At 39.1% G+C, this 17,879-nt stretch overlaps 1 protein-coding gene across 5 annotated transcripts in view; it reads right to left on the bottom strand.

Annotated features, from left to right (window-relative positions):
- AFF3 (ALF transcription elongation factor 3) overlaps positions 1 to 17,879 on the bottom strand; it is a 226,647-nt gene that overhangs the window by 103,423 nt on the left and 105,345 nt on the right. For 4 of the 5 annotated variants that reach the window (XM_035114249.2, XM_035114250.2, XM_035114251.2 and 1 more), the window contains one exon: positions 10,811 to 10,897. The exons of the other annotated variant lie outside the window; for it this stretch is intronic. In XM_035114249.2, the coding sequence (XP_034970140.2) occupies positions 10,811 to 10,897 (87 nt within the window). The remainder of the gene's footprint in view (positions 1 to 10,810; positions 10,898 to 17,879) is intronic. 5 annotated transcript variants of the gene reach the window in all.

The raw sequence follows: 17,879 nt of genomic DNA, 5'->3' as shown, positions 1-17,879 counted from the left end.
CTTCATATTAGTCTCCAGCAGACCAGCAAATACATGTACTTAGCAAAAGTGATGTGTAATTATGCCATACTTGAAACTGTTTTGAAGTTTTTATGAAACATCTTCATCATTTTGGCAAAACATTGTGCTAAGTCTTCTGAGTATGTCAGCTCAAATTTCTTTTGAATAATTCAAAGCAATTATGAGACTTTTAAAGAGTAGATATGTGATAAAAGTGTGTAATGTTTTATATTTGCAAGTGTCTTGCTGATTCTGAGAATGCATTGCTGTATATTATTTATGGTCTCCTAATCTTCAGAGTACTCATTCAGCACCTGAAAATGGCATTTCAGTTAAGTATAAACAATGGCAAGTACCACTTCCAAAGGCAGTTTTACTGTTCTTCTGGAATATTTCAAACAAAATAAACTGCAACAATAAAGCTAATTAGCATAAATATGTGTGGTTTTAACAGTGAATAAGGATTAACGGCTTTGTAAATGACATGCATTCTAAATTATGAGCTATTTCAAGTAAACTTGTCATTGTTGGTTGGCTGAGTCACAGAATAAGCAAGATATATTAAATTCTGCCTCCTCTTCCTTCAGAGCAGAATATATTTAATATATTTTTGTTAGAATTATAGCAAGCCCTATCACTAAATTTGCAAAAGCAGTAACAGTTTTTCTCTGTTTACTGTGGTTCACATTTCACAGATATGAAATTAAGGATGAGATATAGTGATTTGCCCAATACCATATTGTACGTCTAGATACACGGCATTTGAAATCTATTTGCTATTTGAATGTAGTTTTGTTGGACAGCTGTCAGTAGTTTGGTGGTATGTACAACAAGCAATGACAAACCTAGACAGCATCTTAAAAAGCAGAGACATCACCTTGCCGACAAAGGTCCGTATAGTTAAAGCTATGGTTTTCCCAGTAGTGATGTATGGAAGTGAGAGTTGGACCATAAAGAAGGCTGATCGCCGAAGAATTGATGCTTTTGAATTATGGTGCTGGAGGAGACTCTTGAGAGTCCCATGGACTGCAAGAAGATCAAACCTATCCATTCTTAAGGAAATCAGCCCTGAGTGCTCCCTGGAAGGACAGATCGTGAAGCTGAGGCTCCAATACTTTGGCCACCTCATGAGAAGAGAAGAATCCTTGGAAAAGACCCTGATGTTGGGAAAGATTGAGGGCACTAGGAGAAGGGGACGACAGAGGACAAGATGGTTGGACAGTGTTCTCGAAGCTACGAACATGAGTTTGACCAAACTGCGGGAGGCAGTGCAAGACAGGAGTGCCTGGCGTGCTCTGGTCCATGGGGTCACGAAGAGTCGGACACGACTAAACGACTAAACAACAACAACAACACAACAAGCTAGCCTTTCTATAACAAATTAATCCTATATATTTGGCATTCATTGAATTGTTACTGGTCCTTTTAACTTATAATACTTTGACACTGACAATGGTCAAACCTCTCTAGAGAGTGTCAACTTTGTTAGATGGCTGACTTTTCCTAGAAATCTTTGGGATTTTGGCCTTGTTCTTAAGGTAGCTGTTTCAAAAGGAAGAACGGTGAGGGGAGACAATCTCTGTGTTGACTTATTTTTTAATTGCTGCTTTGTTAACAGTGTTCTATATATTGTGATTGTTTCACTGATGAATTGCTAATTATTCCATATGCTTTCTGTTGTATTGGTGATATATTCTATTATGTTCAATTAGGTTATTATTATTTGTTTGTAAGCCGCTTTGGGATTCATTTGAATGAAAAGCAGCATAGAAATATAATAAATCCAATCCATCAGTCAAATCAAATCTTTCTTCTAGGAATTTGAGCTGTGCTCTCTATTTTAGTTGCATCTACAACTGCAGTGTTTCAGCCAAACATACATAGTAATCCAAGGAAAAATGGTTTCATGAACCAAAACAACTTTTTTTCATCAAATTATTTCACTGATTCATTAGCACGCTTACTTGGAAGTAAATACTAATAATTTAACTTAATGACAAGATGGCTTCTAAATCATAGAAACAAACTGCACATAGTTGAAATACAGAATAATTAAACATACAGCATCAACAGATTGCACCACAAAGCAATATGATTAAAACATTAAAATATAAGCGTCCATTATTAAAATATGAAATAAAACAATCCCATTAAGAGAACACAGTTATTAAAACAGGGGACTCAGGTCGAGATATCAAGGAGACACTTGTGCAAACAACTGCATTTTCAGAAGCTGGGAGAATGCCAATACAGATGGAGTCTTTCATATTCACAACAGCAGTGCCACCAACACTAAGAAAGTTTCATTTATTGATCTTAAAGCCCTTACTGGGCAATAATTTGCATTGAACTCAGTGGGCCTTACTTCTGAATAGATGTGATAAAGACTGCACTGTTAATCTCTGAGATTCTCTCTCAAAAAATGGCACATGGTACCTGTTAAATCCTTTGGGTCTGCTATCAAATAAAGCCTCTCTGAGTTTTCATAAGCCAAGCCATTCTTTTTTTATGACATCCATATCTTCAAGATTTTCCTACCATTTCAGGTTTAACAAAAGGTTGGCATATACATTGTAAAAGTGTATTTTCAACAAACTGGCTTCAGTAACTCAGAAGGGTATTTAACAGTTGTCTACTAAATAAAATTTGCTACAGGAAGAACAATATTTATCCTGTAAAAGTGTGTTTTTCTGTACATATTTAGGTGCTATCCCCTATAAGGGTGGCCCTCAGAGTAAATGAAACAGTCCCCCCTTTTATAGTGGCAGCTATTCTGAATTTCCCAAAATTCAAAAAGCACCTTAGCATAGCTTCCAAGGGAAATGGGGACATTGGCCCCTTTGATTCTATTCCACCCAAAATAATTTTACCAGAGTTTCACTACTGAAAAATAGCAGAAACAAAACAGTTGATTTCTGAAGTGGATGAAATAGCTAGAAAATATTCCTTGTCAATTGGTTTTGACCTTCTTTGGGTAAGAAATATCCTGGTATTTTATTTCTGAAATGTCAGGTGTGCATTTTTCTCTATTCATTTTCAGGTTCCTCCCTCTGTCTAGGAACTCATTCTAGGAACATTTCTAGCCAAACGTTATGTTATTGCCTGACCTTTCCTCATGGGAGAATAAAAAGGTAAAGGTAAAGGGGCCCCTGACCATCGGGTCCAGTCATGTCCGACTCTGGGGTTGCGGCGCTCATCTCGCTCTATAGGCCGAGGGAGCCGGCGTTTGTCCGCAGACAGCATCCAGGACAGCTCACGGAAACGCTGTTTAGCTTCCCGTCGGAGCGGTCCCTATTTATCTACTTGCACTTTGATGTGCTTTCGAACTGCTAGGTGGGCAGGAGCTGGGACCGAGCAACGGGAGCTCACCCGTTGCAGGGATTTGAACCGCCGACCTTCTGATCAGCAAGCCCTAGACTCTGTGGTTTAACCCACAGCGCCACCTGGGTCCCTCATGGGAGAATATGGGAAAATATCCCCCCTAAAATGTCTGCCGAGTCACCTTGTGGTATAGCTCTGAAGCTGAAGAGATACTGATATTTTTTAAAAGTCTGAACCTGTCAAAGGTGTGTTGAATGTACATTGCCTAGCATTCATGTCATCCGGCAGGATTTTCTCAAATTCACTACTGGCATAGGTGAAATAGTTCTGGCAACTGGCCAACTGGCAACTTTATGGTGATTTGATTGACAGTAGACGTGTTCTCTTAGAACTGCTTCTTTTAAGTGCTGGTCCAAAGTATTGGCCCAGCGATTTTCAGAAATTATATTAGTGGAAACATTTGCTGAATAGTAGGTTAATCTTGGGAGGTAGGTGAATTTTCAAACATGCAGCAGGGAATGGGTGTCGGCAGTGAACTTACCATTAATGCTGAGATGGCCCAAGGTTTTCCATTTCTTCGTCTTTTACAAGGGAAAAAAATGTTGCAGCCACTTCAAGCTGTAGCCATGCTGTCCTTGGGAGCTCAGTAGCAGTCCCTTCTAATCTGAGACAGCATATCCTATGACAATAACACCATATCCATGATGTAGCTCCATTCCCTAGGGCATTGTTGGGATTGGGTAGCCAGCTTTTATCTCCAAGATGCAGCATCATTCCCACTGGGAATTTTGTCCCCAATTAGAAGGGAATACTGCTGGGCTGCTGAGGGCAGCCTAGCCACCACTCGAAGAGGTGGTGAAGCTTTCCAAAGGAAGAAATAATTTGTGGTAAGCATACCCAACCTGAAATTTTATGATAATTTGCATGGTCTACCAAAAATCTCTAATACCCTCCCCCACCTTCACAGGACAATTAACGGTCCTGTAAAAGTGGTTGTTGGAGTGGGTGGGTTATTCACTCTTTGACCACCAGAACCCAATGGGGCAGCAATGAGGGATGGCGTAATGCCTCAGAGTTCTGTAATCAGAATGAGGAGGGACAGATTGGCAATCGTATTAGAGTCAATGGTGCGAGTGAGTGTACATATACAGTACTAATCTTTACCATTTTAAATGAGTCATAGCATTAACTAACTAGCAAATATACAGGCAAAAGACAAATAAGCCCTAACCCATGGTTAGTTACAAGCACAGTGTCGTCAGGATTGTGAAAGTCCTTGGGCTGCTGCATTTTGCTATTCCTCAGCAGCTGAGGGCTGTTCTTTCTGTCCCTTCCTTTTCCTTTTTAGACTTGGTTTTTCCACTCCGGTGCTTTCCTTTGTCTTTGTCCTCAGCTGCTCTTCTTCACCCCTGTTCCTCCTACAATTCTCCTCCAAACATTTTTACAATTGACCTTTCCCTCTCCATCTCCCTCCATTCTCTGTGTTGACATTCTTTTCCCCAGTTGACATTCCAAAGACCTTAGGTTTGGGTATTACATTCACAGGTGTCTGTGTGGATCCTGGTGTGATGCTGGGGCCACAGCAACTGGCAGAGGATACAGCTTGCTGACACAAGGCTCGTTTTCATCTTGACTATCACCTTACATTTTCCCATGCAATCCAGTTGCTTTTGAACTTTATCACTAAAAGCCACTGGGATATTCCAAGATGGAAGTATGAAGCATAGGCGATACCTGTAGGGTTTTCCTTTAATGGAATATTTTGTTTATATGCAAGAAACTCCTGGAGACACAACTTTGTGATATGTATGAGCATCCCACTGATCCTATTTCTTTACATCAACTCCTTGTAGCAAATTTACCGTAAATTAATCGTGGCTCTTAGATTTAATACGGCCTGACACCAAAACCTACTAACTGAAATTCCAATTGAGCGCCTTCATAATTTCAATTACATTTATCAAACATTTGCAGTCCTCCCTGGGAAATTGCCTCCATATTTGCCTTTTAGTTGCTCATGTGAGTTGGCATGGCTTTTGACCCAATGCAGACTGAATGCCTGACAGTTGACAGAGGTTGAGGGATGCTATGGTGTTCTTCAGCATGGGGTAGCCAGACATTGCCCAGCCAGATGTTCGAAGGTAGAAGACATGACACACTTTCTTTTTTTACTGGAACGCCCTTTGTATTTAGATCTGAGCATCTAATATTTCAAGCCCCTTATTGTTGGGATTAGAAATAACTCTCCTTTAAGTAAAATAATATTCATATTGGCTATTCATATTATGTGATGTACAAAAGCTGCCAGATTTGTTAAATGGCCTTTATGGAACTTGTTTACAGTTTTAGATAATATATATTAGTATATGTCAAAGAGTTTCTGTAGTAGTGTAATTTTAATTATATTAAGGTATAACATATTTTGTATGTATCTATTTTATTTTATTTTATTACCTGTGTATAGTGTTACAGGAATTCTAAGGTCTCAAATATAGAATAAATGTTGATAATTGCACAATTATCAACGCAAGTATATAAACCACGTCTAAAACAGTACAGGAGAGCAATCCAAAAACCCTCTTGGCTCTCCTGAAGACTTATTTCCTCTGCCTCCTTAATCCCCCTTGCCTGAGAACATGAAGGCAGATAGCAGTCAGGGGAAGTTCCTGAAGGGAAGTTCTCCTACATCTCCTACATCTAGGAACCTCCTTTGAATTAATTGTCATTATTTGCCCAGATGCTTTGCACTGAGGGATGCCTGACCAGCATCCTGATAGTCTTATCAAATGCTATTTTTGTGTGTAAATTGTGTCTGGAACTATGTAAAACTTCCTAAATCCTCAGGAATATCACACCTTGACCTGCCTGAGTCACAGTAACCCCACCTTGTGTGTGATGTAATTTCTGACTGTTTGTAGAGGCAATGTCCTTCTTCTCCATGCCAAAATGCAAAACCTTAAAAGAGATGTTTCTTTTTAGTTCCAGGTCTCTCTTGCCTCCTTGCTAGAAGGGGAAGGAACTCTGTTGCAACAGAAAAATAAAGATCGGCCTTGATTTCACTGCATCCTTTCTTGGCTAACAAGCAGTATATCTTGTTTCAGTTGGACTAATTTAACGCTGTTAATGTGGACTTGTGGATTTCACTCTATAATGCACTTTCAGTCTTGTGAAAAATATGTGCCTTTCATATGCAATCCTTCTCTTCTCTTATCTGCATTGTCATCACCAAACTGAAAGGGAATCAAATACTGCTGTTGCTTCTTTACCTGCCACGTGAAGAACAAGCACTCACTGAAGTCTCTCTTATCTTCCTTATCTACTCTACTTACTTTGAGTGCAATTCAAACTCTAGTCCCCACCTTATCCAGTTCTCTGCTGCCTTTTCTTCAAACATTTTCCAGGAGTGTTAAGCTGGGTCTTTTTTCTTTTTTTTCTTTGCTGCTTTACTTTCAATTTCTCTTCTAATACCATGTAATCTTTGCTGCAAACTTTGCAAATACATGATGCAAGAGACTGAAGGGCAGGACACAGATAAACTGCACTTAATGTGAACTTCTTACTACAACGGAACTAAAAATGGTGGCTACTCTAGACACCACTTCTCTTCAGGTTTTCCAGAGAACAGTATCACTCATACAATCACACACATTTGGGTTCCCAAGTTAACTAGACAGGAGCTCAAAGGGCTTGCAGTTTTTGCCATGTTCAAATTCAGATGTCAAAGGCACGCTCAGACGAAAACATCAGAGAGGGAGAACAGAAACGTAGAGGTAGACAACTAAAATGTAGAAGTCAATGTCAAGATAGTTACAGTAATGTCATCATGTCCCCAGCTAGGGGATTCAGTGTGGACAGCAATAAACATCATTAGCTGTGGGAGGAAAATTAGCAAAACTGGCAGCTTGACTCTCACGAGATGTTTCTAAAGCCTTGGATAGATTGGCATGCGGATGTCTGGTACAACTGTTAGGTAGTCAGAACTTGGCTAAAGGCTAGTGAACTAAAATACACAAATTTACACAATCTATAGCAGTTATCGCTTGGACTACTGCAATGCGCTCTATGTGGGGCTACCTTTGAAGGTGACCCGGAAACTACAACTAATCCAGAATGCGGCAGCTAGACTGGTGACTGGGAGCGGCCGCCGAAACCACATAACACTGGTCTTCAAAGATCTACATTGGCTCCCAGTACGTTTAAGAGCACAGTTCAAAGTGTTGGTGCTGACCTTTAAAGCCCTAAATGGCCTCGGTCCAGTATACCTGAAGGAGCGTCTCCACCCCCATCATTCTGCCCGGACACTGAGGTCCAGTGCTGAGGGCCTCCTGGCGGCTCCCTCATTGCGAGAAGCCAAGTTGCAGAGAACCAGGCAGAGGGCCTTCTCGGTAGTGGCGCCCGCCCTGTGGAATGCCCTCCCATCAGATGTCAAAGAGAAAAACAGCTACCAGATTTTTAGAAGACATCTGAAGGCAGCCCTGTTTTAGGGAGGCTTTTAATGTTTAATAGATTATTTTATTTCATTTTTCTGTTGGAAGCCGCCCAGAGTGGCTGGGGAAACCCAGCCAGATGGGCGGGGTATAAATAAATTATTATTATTATTATTATTATTATTATTATTATTATTAGGCAAATGGATTGGATACAATAATACTGATAACATGTAAAGGGACATGGCAGGGCTGCCCCTTGTGGTTTTTGCTGTGCAATAGCAACTGAAGCAGCAACAAAAATAAGTCCCTCAAATAGAAGGGCAAAGTTTACAGAGTGAATTTATGTGCAGAGGACATTTCATTAAAGTTGTGACACCCTAAAAAAGCAATCTCCCTTTGTAAATACAGTCATTTCTCAGAGAGAAAGAGAAAACAAGGATACTTTTTTCCACCAGGCATTTGGCTGAAGAGGGTTTTTTTTAAAAACTCTTCTGTTTTGTTGATCTGCTGTCCTGTTGTTTGCTAAATCACTTATGTAATCTTATAGTGGTTTTATTAGTATTTTTTTCATATTTCACACAAAAACATGTTTGTTTGGAGTTTTAGAAGCCTTGGAGAAGTTCTACAGTCATGGTTTATAACATTAATAAAGAGTTTAAGAATGATTTTCAAAATGTAAGGGTCACATTACATTTTGCTAAGAACATTAATAATGCATAGCTGTCAAGTTTTCCCTTTTTTCGCGAGGAAGCCTATTCAGCATAAGGGAATTTCCCTTAAAAAAGGGGAGAACTTGACAGCTATGATAATGCATTATTAAAATGTGGCACCAGAGGGCACTGCAGAGCAACCAAGAACCAGGCAGTAAGAGAAACTGCTGTTATGGAGGAACAATGTTAAGGTAATGAACTTTTTTTTAGCAGTATGCCCTGTGACATTTTAGAACAATATAGCTAATGTCGTTCTAATAATGTTAAAAAGGTCAGTGTAGATCGAGCCTTGGGTTCCATAGCAAAGGAAAGATGGAGCCTAAGTCTAAATAAATAAATTAACTACGGTGCAATTTTAAGAAGTTGTGCTCATTATGTTTATTATGAAATAATACCATATAGCTATAAAAAGCCATTAAAAAAAGAACATATACACAAAAATGTGTGTGTAAGGAAACATCCTGTATCAGTGCACATAAGAAAAAAATTAATTTTAATTTTTATCATCTACAATACTGTATTATTTATTTTATAGTACAGTACATTGATTATTGTTTTCATTTTATTTATCAATGGTCTCGTTAGATAGTAAAATTCATGTTAAAATGCTGTTTTAAGGGGTTGTTTTTAAAAGTCTGGGACGAATTAATCCATTTTACATTACTTTCTATGGGAAAGCATGCCTTGGTTTTGGAACGGACTTCCAAAACAGATTAAGTTTGAGAACCAAGGTACCACTGCATAGCTTTGACCACAGAAAGCAAAGCAACATGGAATAGAGCTCTCTTTTCCAGTATTATAACAATGACAAATGACAATGAAACTCTATGCCCCCAATTGAGTAATACTGGAAATGTTCAGTTTGCCAATTGCACTGGGATTAGAGGATGCACACTCCTGTATTCAGTTGCCTTGATCTTCAAGGCTTCGTGGTCTGCTGTTTCTGCTACTTCCTATTTCTGTATTCTCTTTTACCGAATCACTGGGTTGTACTATATTCCCCACCATCCTCCAAGTTTAAAAAAGCAATTCAGCCCAGGGGTGGCTGAAGAACGAACTGGAAGACAAAACCAGCTGTGCAATGGTATGTCTGGCATACCACTGAGTCCCCAGCTGAATTGAAGCCAATAAGTCTACTTGACATTAAATTTCCTTTATTGTTATACAGCATATTCCATAGGAATAAAATGAAATTTCTACAGACAGTTATTTAGCTTTGATTTCTAGACTGATATCAAATAAGCTTGGCTGCGGCCATGACAGCCTGTGGAATTTTAATTGCCTATTTAATACAGTGTAAATTTCAAGCTGTCAGACTAGCAATTAGCTGAAGTACAGGTTAAAAGTAGTTCAAAATGCCTGAGGGCTAACATAATCAAGATTATATTTTTTAAACACAAATGAGCAAAAACTACCGCTTTCTCGAGATGTGTGGTTAATTTGCCACATCAATACAAATATAGGAAACACTTTAATGCTCCTATCTCCTTTCTAATTAATTGTTACAACTGCTTATCCTACTTCACTCTCCACCTTGCTGTTCCCTGTTATTTAATAAGTGAACCAAGTGTGGTTGGCTATCCCAGTGTATGAGGCTGCTGGTTTTTTTCCTTCTTCTTCTTCCTGGCATTGCCTCCCTCCTTGCACTTCAGATACATGACTTTGGAATGGCAACAACTTCACAACACAACTTTTTTTTAAAAAAAGCATTTATTCATAATCAACAGTGTGCTGCTGATATTTTACAAATCACAAGAGCTGATACAATCATTGGCCTGTAGCAGTAGTCAATAACACAGAAAGCAGAAGTAAAGGAAAAGGGCAAAGATTTGACAGAAGATTTACAAAGAGGGGAGTAGAGGCAGCAGATGATGGTGTAGGTTTGGTAGATTTATGGTAACCAGTCATGAGGGTAATTTTAAATGAATGTTGATAAAAAGCAGATTGTCTTATGCAAGTCAAAGTTAGGAGGGGAGGAAAATGTGCAAAAGCTTGACCTGTAGATCTGAAGTTGCAAAGCTATGCAAAATACTACATTCAGGTCAACTCTCTGGTTATATTTTCAATCTTCAACTCCAAAGGAGATGAAACACGGATGGTATATAAACAGTTATGACACAGGGTTGTATCCAATGCTCTGCATGTGTAATTCCACTGGCACAATAAGACTTCCGTTTCTTTCCTCCCCTCACATGTCACCCAAATCTGTTCTGGTTGTTACCCCAATACCTCTGTTGTGCACACATAAATCCATTGTTCCAGTGGAGCTACTGTGTTGGATATGGCCCATGTAGTTCAGGTTCCTCATTAAAAAGGAGGATGGTAACGGTTAAAGATAAAGCTATTTACCTTGTTGGTGAAAGGAAACTTGTTTTGTTCCACTTTGCCAGGTGTGTGAATAGCAGAAAGTGGCGGAGGCCATGAATGGGTCATTTCCTTTAAAAAAAAAGAGAGAGAGATTTCAAAATTATATTTAATATAATTTAATAAACCTTATATGATAAAGACACCACAGTCTCCACTGTGCCTCATTTCCAAAGGAAACACAAACCCTGGGTAAACGCCTCAGCCCCTGGAATCTCACAATTCTGTGGAGTTTGAGGAGGCGCATGAGAACGGGCCTTTTTTTTTTGCAGTGGCTCCCCGCTTGTGGAATGCTCTCCCCAGGGAGGTTCGCCTGGCGCCTTCATTATACACCTTTAGGCACCAGGCAAATATGTTCCTCTTTAACCAGGCCTTTGGGTGTCTGTCATCCAATGCCCTTTTAAAATGTGTTTTTCCCGAGGTGTGTGTGTGTGTGTTATTCGGTTGTTTCTGTTTTTATTTGGGTTATGTATTCTGTGGTTTTATATTGTAATTTTATCCTGTGAACTGCCCTAAGACCTGTGGGTACAGGGGGAAATATAAATTTAATTTTTATATTAATATTAATAATAATATTTCCAGTAAAATATGCAACAGCATTTTGTCAGTTGATTAGCCTGACACACAATCTTGGAATAATAAACAGAGGAAAAACTATTTAAAGATTGTTTGTGAGTTATGACTGTTTACCTTTAATCCCTCTTCGCTAAAAAGTTTATTTTCTAATAAGAGATGCAGCCTTTTATTTTATTGGGGGCTACAAATGTTAAACAGTGTATTGGTCACATGTCACCTCGGTGGGTGCCTTTAAACCAGAAAATCATTTAGCTTGCAATCTAAAATGTTTCCTCATTCACTTATCTCTAGTAAAATTCTTCATCTTCTAATTCTTCTTATAACTCTCATCTGAGAAAGATTGCATAAGATGCAAGTAATCTTCAGGTATTTCTAAAATCACACAGTAAAAGCCTTTCAACACAGACCTTGTTCAGATTCTGCCCCCCCCCCCCCGGATTTTGCCCAGGGAGAGATCAGATTCGACCCAAGATTTATGAATTTAATCCTCTAATTTTAATAAGAAGTAAATCAATACACGCTACGCTCAACATCTCCCTGGCCCTTGGAAATCTTTCTAGACTAGGGCTCGGGAACTTGCAAACCTCCATAAGTTGCTGGACCACGTGGCATCAGTCCTTGATTACTGACCATGCTGGCTGGGGGATGTAGTATTCCAACAAAATCTGGATGTGACCCATTCATTTCCAAGAGGTCTTAATCTTCCTGGGTCAGTCATTCAGTACTCTCATGAAGAAGGGCACATCCAAAATCTGTTTTGCTTTTTATTAGAACCCCAATGTCCACCAAATTACACCATCAGGTACCAGACAGTTGCTTTGGGGCAAAGCCACACTGAAGTGAATTAAGGAGCATAGGACCTCTGAGCACAAGCCTAACCAGTACAGGAATTGCTTTAAGTACCAGGAATGTGCTTGCAGCTCGTTTATACAAAAGAAATCCCCCTGCCGGTTTTCTCCCCTAAGCTTTCTTAATTAGAATTTAGCCTAATTTCAAAGAAGAAAATAGTCTTTTAGTTGCAAATCACCCAGAGGTCTACTAGTCGACAGATTGGTGTCTTCTTCCCATCCCTGATGTAAACAGCTGTTTTCCAAGAGCTCAGTAACTGGGTTAATTTAATTTATATTATTTATATTCACCCGAAGATCACAGGGCGGTTTAGAACACAGGGTACTTTTATAATAAATCCATCTCCTCCTGCCCCTAAAACAGATTAGAAGGAAAAGAATTGATCGTGTTCCTCTGTTGCATCTCAGTATCTATTTAAAAACTAAGTGCTTAAACAAAAGCAGTGGGCTATGTGATGAGACAATTGTCTGAACCGTGGCCCAGCTCAGGCAAACTGAGATTATTTGATTGTTTAAGGTTCAATCTTTATTGGTGCATTGGCCTTATTCCTCCAAGAACTGTGAATTCTAATTCCTGAATTGCTATGCAAGGCTAATACAGCTTGTTTCCTGGTTAAAACTAGCAGCAGACTGGAACAAGTAGCTAATGAAGATAAATGGATGACTCTTGGGAATGAGGAAAGAGACTATGCGGAAAAGAGCTAAGATAATTCAGGTCCAGGTCTCTGCAGATTTAATAATAATAATAATAATAATAATAATAATAATAATAATAATAATGGCAGCAGCTACAATAGTACATGTAGCGCATAGTAACATGCATGCTATTTTTAAACTTTGCTAACTAAGCAGTTGCTATAGACTGAAGATTACCTTGGACCAATTTCAAGTAACAAATATAAAAGAGAATGTGAAAAACCGTAAAGAACATGATATGAGACTGTCTGTTTTCCAAAACATGACAGATGGCAGAATATATGCGGACAGAAGAGGCATGGGGAAAATGTTCAGTGTTTCCAAATCAGCCAGAGTTGCCAAGAAAATGTTTCCAGGTTGGCAGACAGTTAAAAACATACATTAATGGGGAAATCTAGTTACAATAAAGCAATTTTATATGACATTGTTTATATCTGCAACAGATATGTCTTTAGGTTGAACCGTACAATAAAATGAAAGCACAACCTGCTGCACAAAAAGTGAAAACAATTTTAAATAAGCTGAACCATTACATGTGTAACAGCAAATAAGGCATCTGCAGTAGCCTTTACATTTTTGGTGCTAAAATATTTGAACAAGGTCATATTGAGATTAATTTCATTCTAGATCTGGGCCACTGGCTGCTTTCACATGGATTCATTTAGTGCTAAAATAAGAAGTACAGAGCAGAGTTCAATATATGGTTATTAGTGTTAAAATAAAATTGCAACGTTTAGTCCCCACCAGATGAAATATTAAGGAGTTGGGTTAGCAACAACAACAAAAGGTGAAAGAATAGGTTATTAGCATTTGCCACTTATCAACTAAAGCACAAGATGCCATTTATGAATCAAGATTGAACTATGGTTCAGATTCTGGTTTGAAGAGCAAAGCACAGTTTGCTACATTTGAACACAATGACAAATGGCTGGTTGTCTCTTCCCTTTACATATGGAGGAGGAATAGGAAATGAAAGGCTGCACACAACCAAGGTTCATGGCTGCTTGTGCACAAGACAGGAAACCATGGTTTGCTGTCACATCTAAATGTGCCCATTTCATCACCTGCTACAATCTGGAATGAGGTTTTATGTGTGGTTTAGATGAAGACTTTGGAAGAATGCATATTAATTTAAGTACACACCAGAAAATGGCTCTGTTAAAAGTATCTCTATGAGTGTTCGTGTTTACGACTTCTCGGTGACTTGAAATCCACTGTGCCAGATGGTAAACTCATCTTGGGATATTAATGTGTGGAAAAACACTTTCCTTCTCACACATTCTTCTTCACTGATACATAAAGGTTTTGCACACAGTAACAGAGTGTAAATTGTCTTTCTGTCTACAGAATAAGTGGTACTAGTGCAATCAACTAGTCTTCAATTTATGTATCTGATCCTGTAATTAGAAATTGTTTAGTAACCCTTGCAAACTAGGTGCTTTTAAATACTTGACTGATCATTTAGGCCAGTTAGGTAGTATTGACTTGGATAAGACGTGAAAGTAGAGTTGCTGCTAACTTCTTAAACTGGGTTCTTCCACTTGGGATTCGAAGGGGAGCAGATGGTGCATTACAATGACACAAAATGCATGCTCTTCATTTACTCTCACAACAAACAACTTCCTTTGGAATGAAACTTTTTTCTGAGCTAGAAATGGAGCAACTCCATGTGTTTCCAAGTATAGCTACACATCAGCAACTTGCTCTGAAGAGTGACAGCAACATAGAGTTCCCTATGCTTCATCACATGGCTTCTTCTTTTCTATCCCGCTATATGTTTGCAGGAAACTGAGTATTTTTTAACAGAGTGCCAGATTATTTTAAATTATGCTTATGTTTGAAGATAAATATTTATTTTAAAAATGTTATGCAATTGTTATGCTACAGTGCTTGTGTTCATACTCAAGAGTATTAAACCTGTAATTGCCCCCCCTCTCTTTTGTTTCATTCTTTAAAGCAATAATACTTAGCACTAACAGCATGAGTTGTCTTTTATCTGTCAATTTCGAAGCATTTTACAATCATGAATAAAGCCTCAACATACTATTGAGGTTTCTAAGCACTATACCACCTCTCCTGGGCAAAGTAGTTTAACTCGAAATAAAGTTTGAAATATTCTTCAGTCAAATTACATATATATACTATTCAAAACATACATACAACTAGGTGTATTGAGCAGCTGCCTTCCCCCAATCAAGTAAAACAATAGAATAGAAATACTGTACTTAACTGAGCCATAGAAATACTTAACTGAGCAATCACATCGGTTCTGCCTCCCCTAACAAAAGTCCTTCCCCACCCCACAAAAATCCTGGCTATGCCCATGCCCCATGTTTGTCCAGACCTCCAGACCCTTCACGTGTCCCTGTGTTCCAGAGACAGTCTTGGATTTACAGAAGCCAACCCAGTTCCTGATTTGATCCCAGATTGTCCCACTTTTCCTTAGAACGTCACTATTTTCATCAGAGAAATGGGAAAGGGTATGGTAGGGCATCCTTATTTTCATCGGAGCACATGGAGTTATGGGACCCCCAAGCCAAGGAAATACGTAACTATACAACTTTTAGAAGACACCTAAAGGCAGCTCTGTACAGGGAAGCTTTTTAATGTTTTATTATGCATTTATATATGTTGGAAGCTTCCTAGAGTGACTGGGACGACCCAGTTAGATGGGCGGGGTATATGTAAGAAAAACACTGGGGCCTAATTTGAATAGTAGAGTGCATGGTATCTGGTGGGCGGGGCTTGTGTGTCTTGCTCCGGAATCATCCCCTCCATTTCGTGTGTGTTCAGTTAAGGGGGACTAACTGCCTCTTCTTGTTTCTTGCCTCAAGACTTGCCTCATGATGTTGTTTCAGTTGCTCTTAGTTTACATTTATGTGAACCACTTATTTTTCTCAAAGAGAAGGAAGCTCTGCTGAAGAATGGCGGAATATCCTAAACTTGGGTGAGTGAGGGGATATTCAGTTTTAATCAGTTTTATAATTAACCTCACTTTGAAATCCCATCAAGTTGGGCTTCTCGTCCCTTTTCAACTCCCCCCCCCATCAGTCTTATGTATTTCCTTTTATCCTCAGGAAGCCCAGTTTGGATTATTTCACCTTCCCCTGACCCCTCTGGACACATGCCCCTCCTTAACCCCACATCTTTGTGTGAAGCTGATTCACTGACAACTTGTACCATGCCGGACTCCAGAGATGCATTTTGTATGCATAGTGTCCTCCTCTGCCATGCATGCAGTACATGTTTAGAAGTAATATTTCAAGACATGTGCTGGTAATAATAAAATACCAGAAAGCAGGGAAATTTATTGGGGGGGGGAAATGGCTTGGCTTTTATAAAGCCTCAGCTTCATTTCTTTCTTAATCCTCCAGCTAGTTCCCTTTGCATTACAGCCTAGCTCAGTACTGTGATGGGCAGAGAAATTGCACCCTCACCCCATCACTGCATTCCTCTCCATCACAGCCTAGCCCAGCATGATTTAACTGGCCGAGAGTTTATCTCCCCACCATGGTGCCTAGCTCATCATTCTGACAGGGACTGCCTGATCTAGGCTGACAATCTCTCTCCTAAATGATCTTAAGTGCTGACAGGTGAGAGGAAGAGACAACTAGCCTCGATGGCTATGTGATACCACCAGTATGCTTCTGAATACCCATTGCTAGGAATCATAGGTATGGGGAGTGCTTGCATGCTTTTTGGGGGCTTCTGGTTTTGCCACAGTGAAAACAGAATGCTGGACTAGATGGGCCTTTGTTCTGGTTCATTAGGGCTCTTGTGTTCTGAACCATCTCCCGAGTGCTGGCTCTGACTATCTCAGGAAGCACCGCAGAATGTGGACCCAGATGGCATCATCCCTGGTAGGGTGAGCCATTAGAACTTTAGAGTTGGCTAACCTGTGGCATTTCACAGGTTGCTGGGCTATAGCTCCATTCAACCCTTACCGTTACCCCCAAACAGCTGGGGGTTATGGGGGTTAAGCAACATCTGGAGGGCCCCATTAGAAGATCTGGAAACTAGGCAGACGTCCACTTTTTCTACACTCTGTTGTACATGCTGGATCTCAAGTTGTTGGCATAGCAACCAAAACATTCTACTGATTGAAGAAGGGTTCATAATGCTTACTGTGCATGATTATCTTAGACAGACACTAGAAGAAATTCACATTTAATCTATGTAAAGTGCCACTAGGGTGACTATAAAATAGATATTGAAACTATTCAGGTAACAACACCATTAATCGAAGTACATCTCCTTGTCAACCGCAGCCACTTGGATACTCCTCAGGCAGAAAGAAAAGGAAATGAGTGTATCTACAAACGCAATGACCATTTCAGAGAATGAGAAAATTCTTGCTGCGTTTTTCAAATAAAGTGTAAGGTAAAATCGCATGGACCTACATATGCAATGAAAATGCAATTAAGTGGCTAACATACCAACATTCTGTTTGTAAATCAAAAAGTATACAAGAACAATTATCATCCAATCAGTATTTATGGTTGCTGCACTGTAGACAAATGTAGCTAAATTAAGGTGTGGTGGTAATAAAACAGGAATTTAATTACTGCAATTAAAAAAGAAATGAAATCATATGGTCTAAAACAGGTAGTTTCATAATCAAGTTGTATTTTTATTTCAGTACGTTTTTTAAAACTTGTACCCAATACTACATGTTGTAACCTTGTCATAACAACCAGCAGTGAAAGGTGATGTCCTTGTGCTGTATTTTACAGATAAATAAATAAGAAAACCTTATGGTGTATTTATTTATTTATTTGAAGAATGAATAAACATTCTGCTGTTTGAAAATATTGCGATGTTTTAGGATCCTTGTATCAATCCTAGTCAACACATTAACATAAATATACTGTGGTCATTAATCTCAATAATATTGTTTGTTTTGTCTATATAATCAATAGTATGACTAATGCTAT

Source organism: Zootoca vivipara, chromosome 4, assembly GCF_963506605.1.
Source record: "Zootoca vivipara chromosome 4, rZooViv1.1, whole genome shotgun sequence".
In the NCBI taxonomy this organism is placed as follows: domain Eukaryota; kingdom Metazoa; phylum Chordata; class Lepidosauria; order Squamata; family Lacertidae; genus Zootoca; species Zootoca vivipara.
The sequence above is the reverse complement of the archived record's forward strand: the minus strand, read 5'-3'. Positions and strand labels throughout refer to the sequence as shown.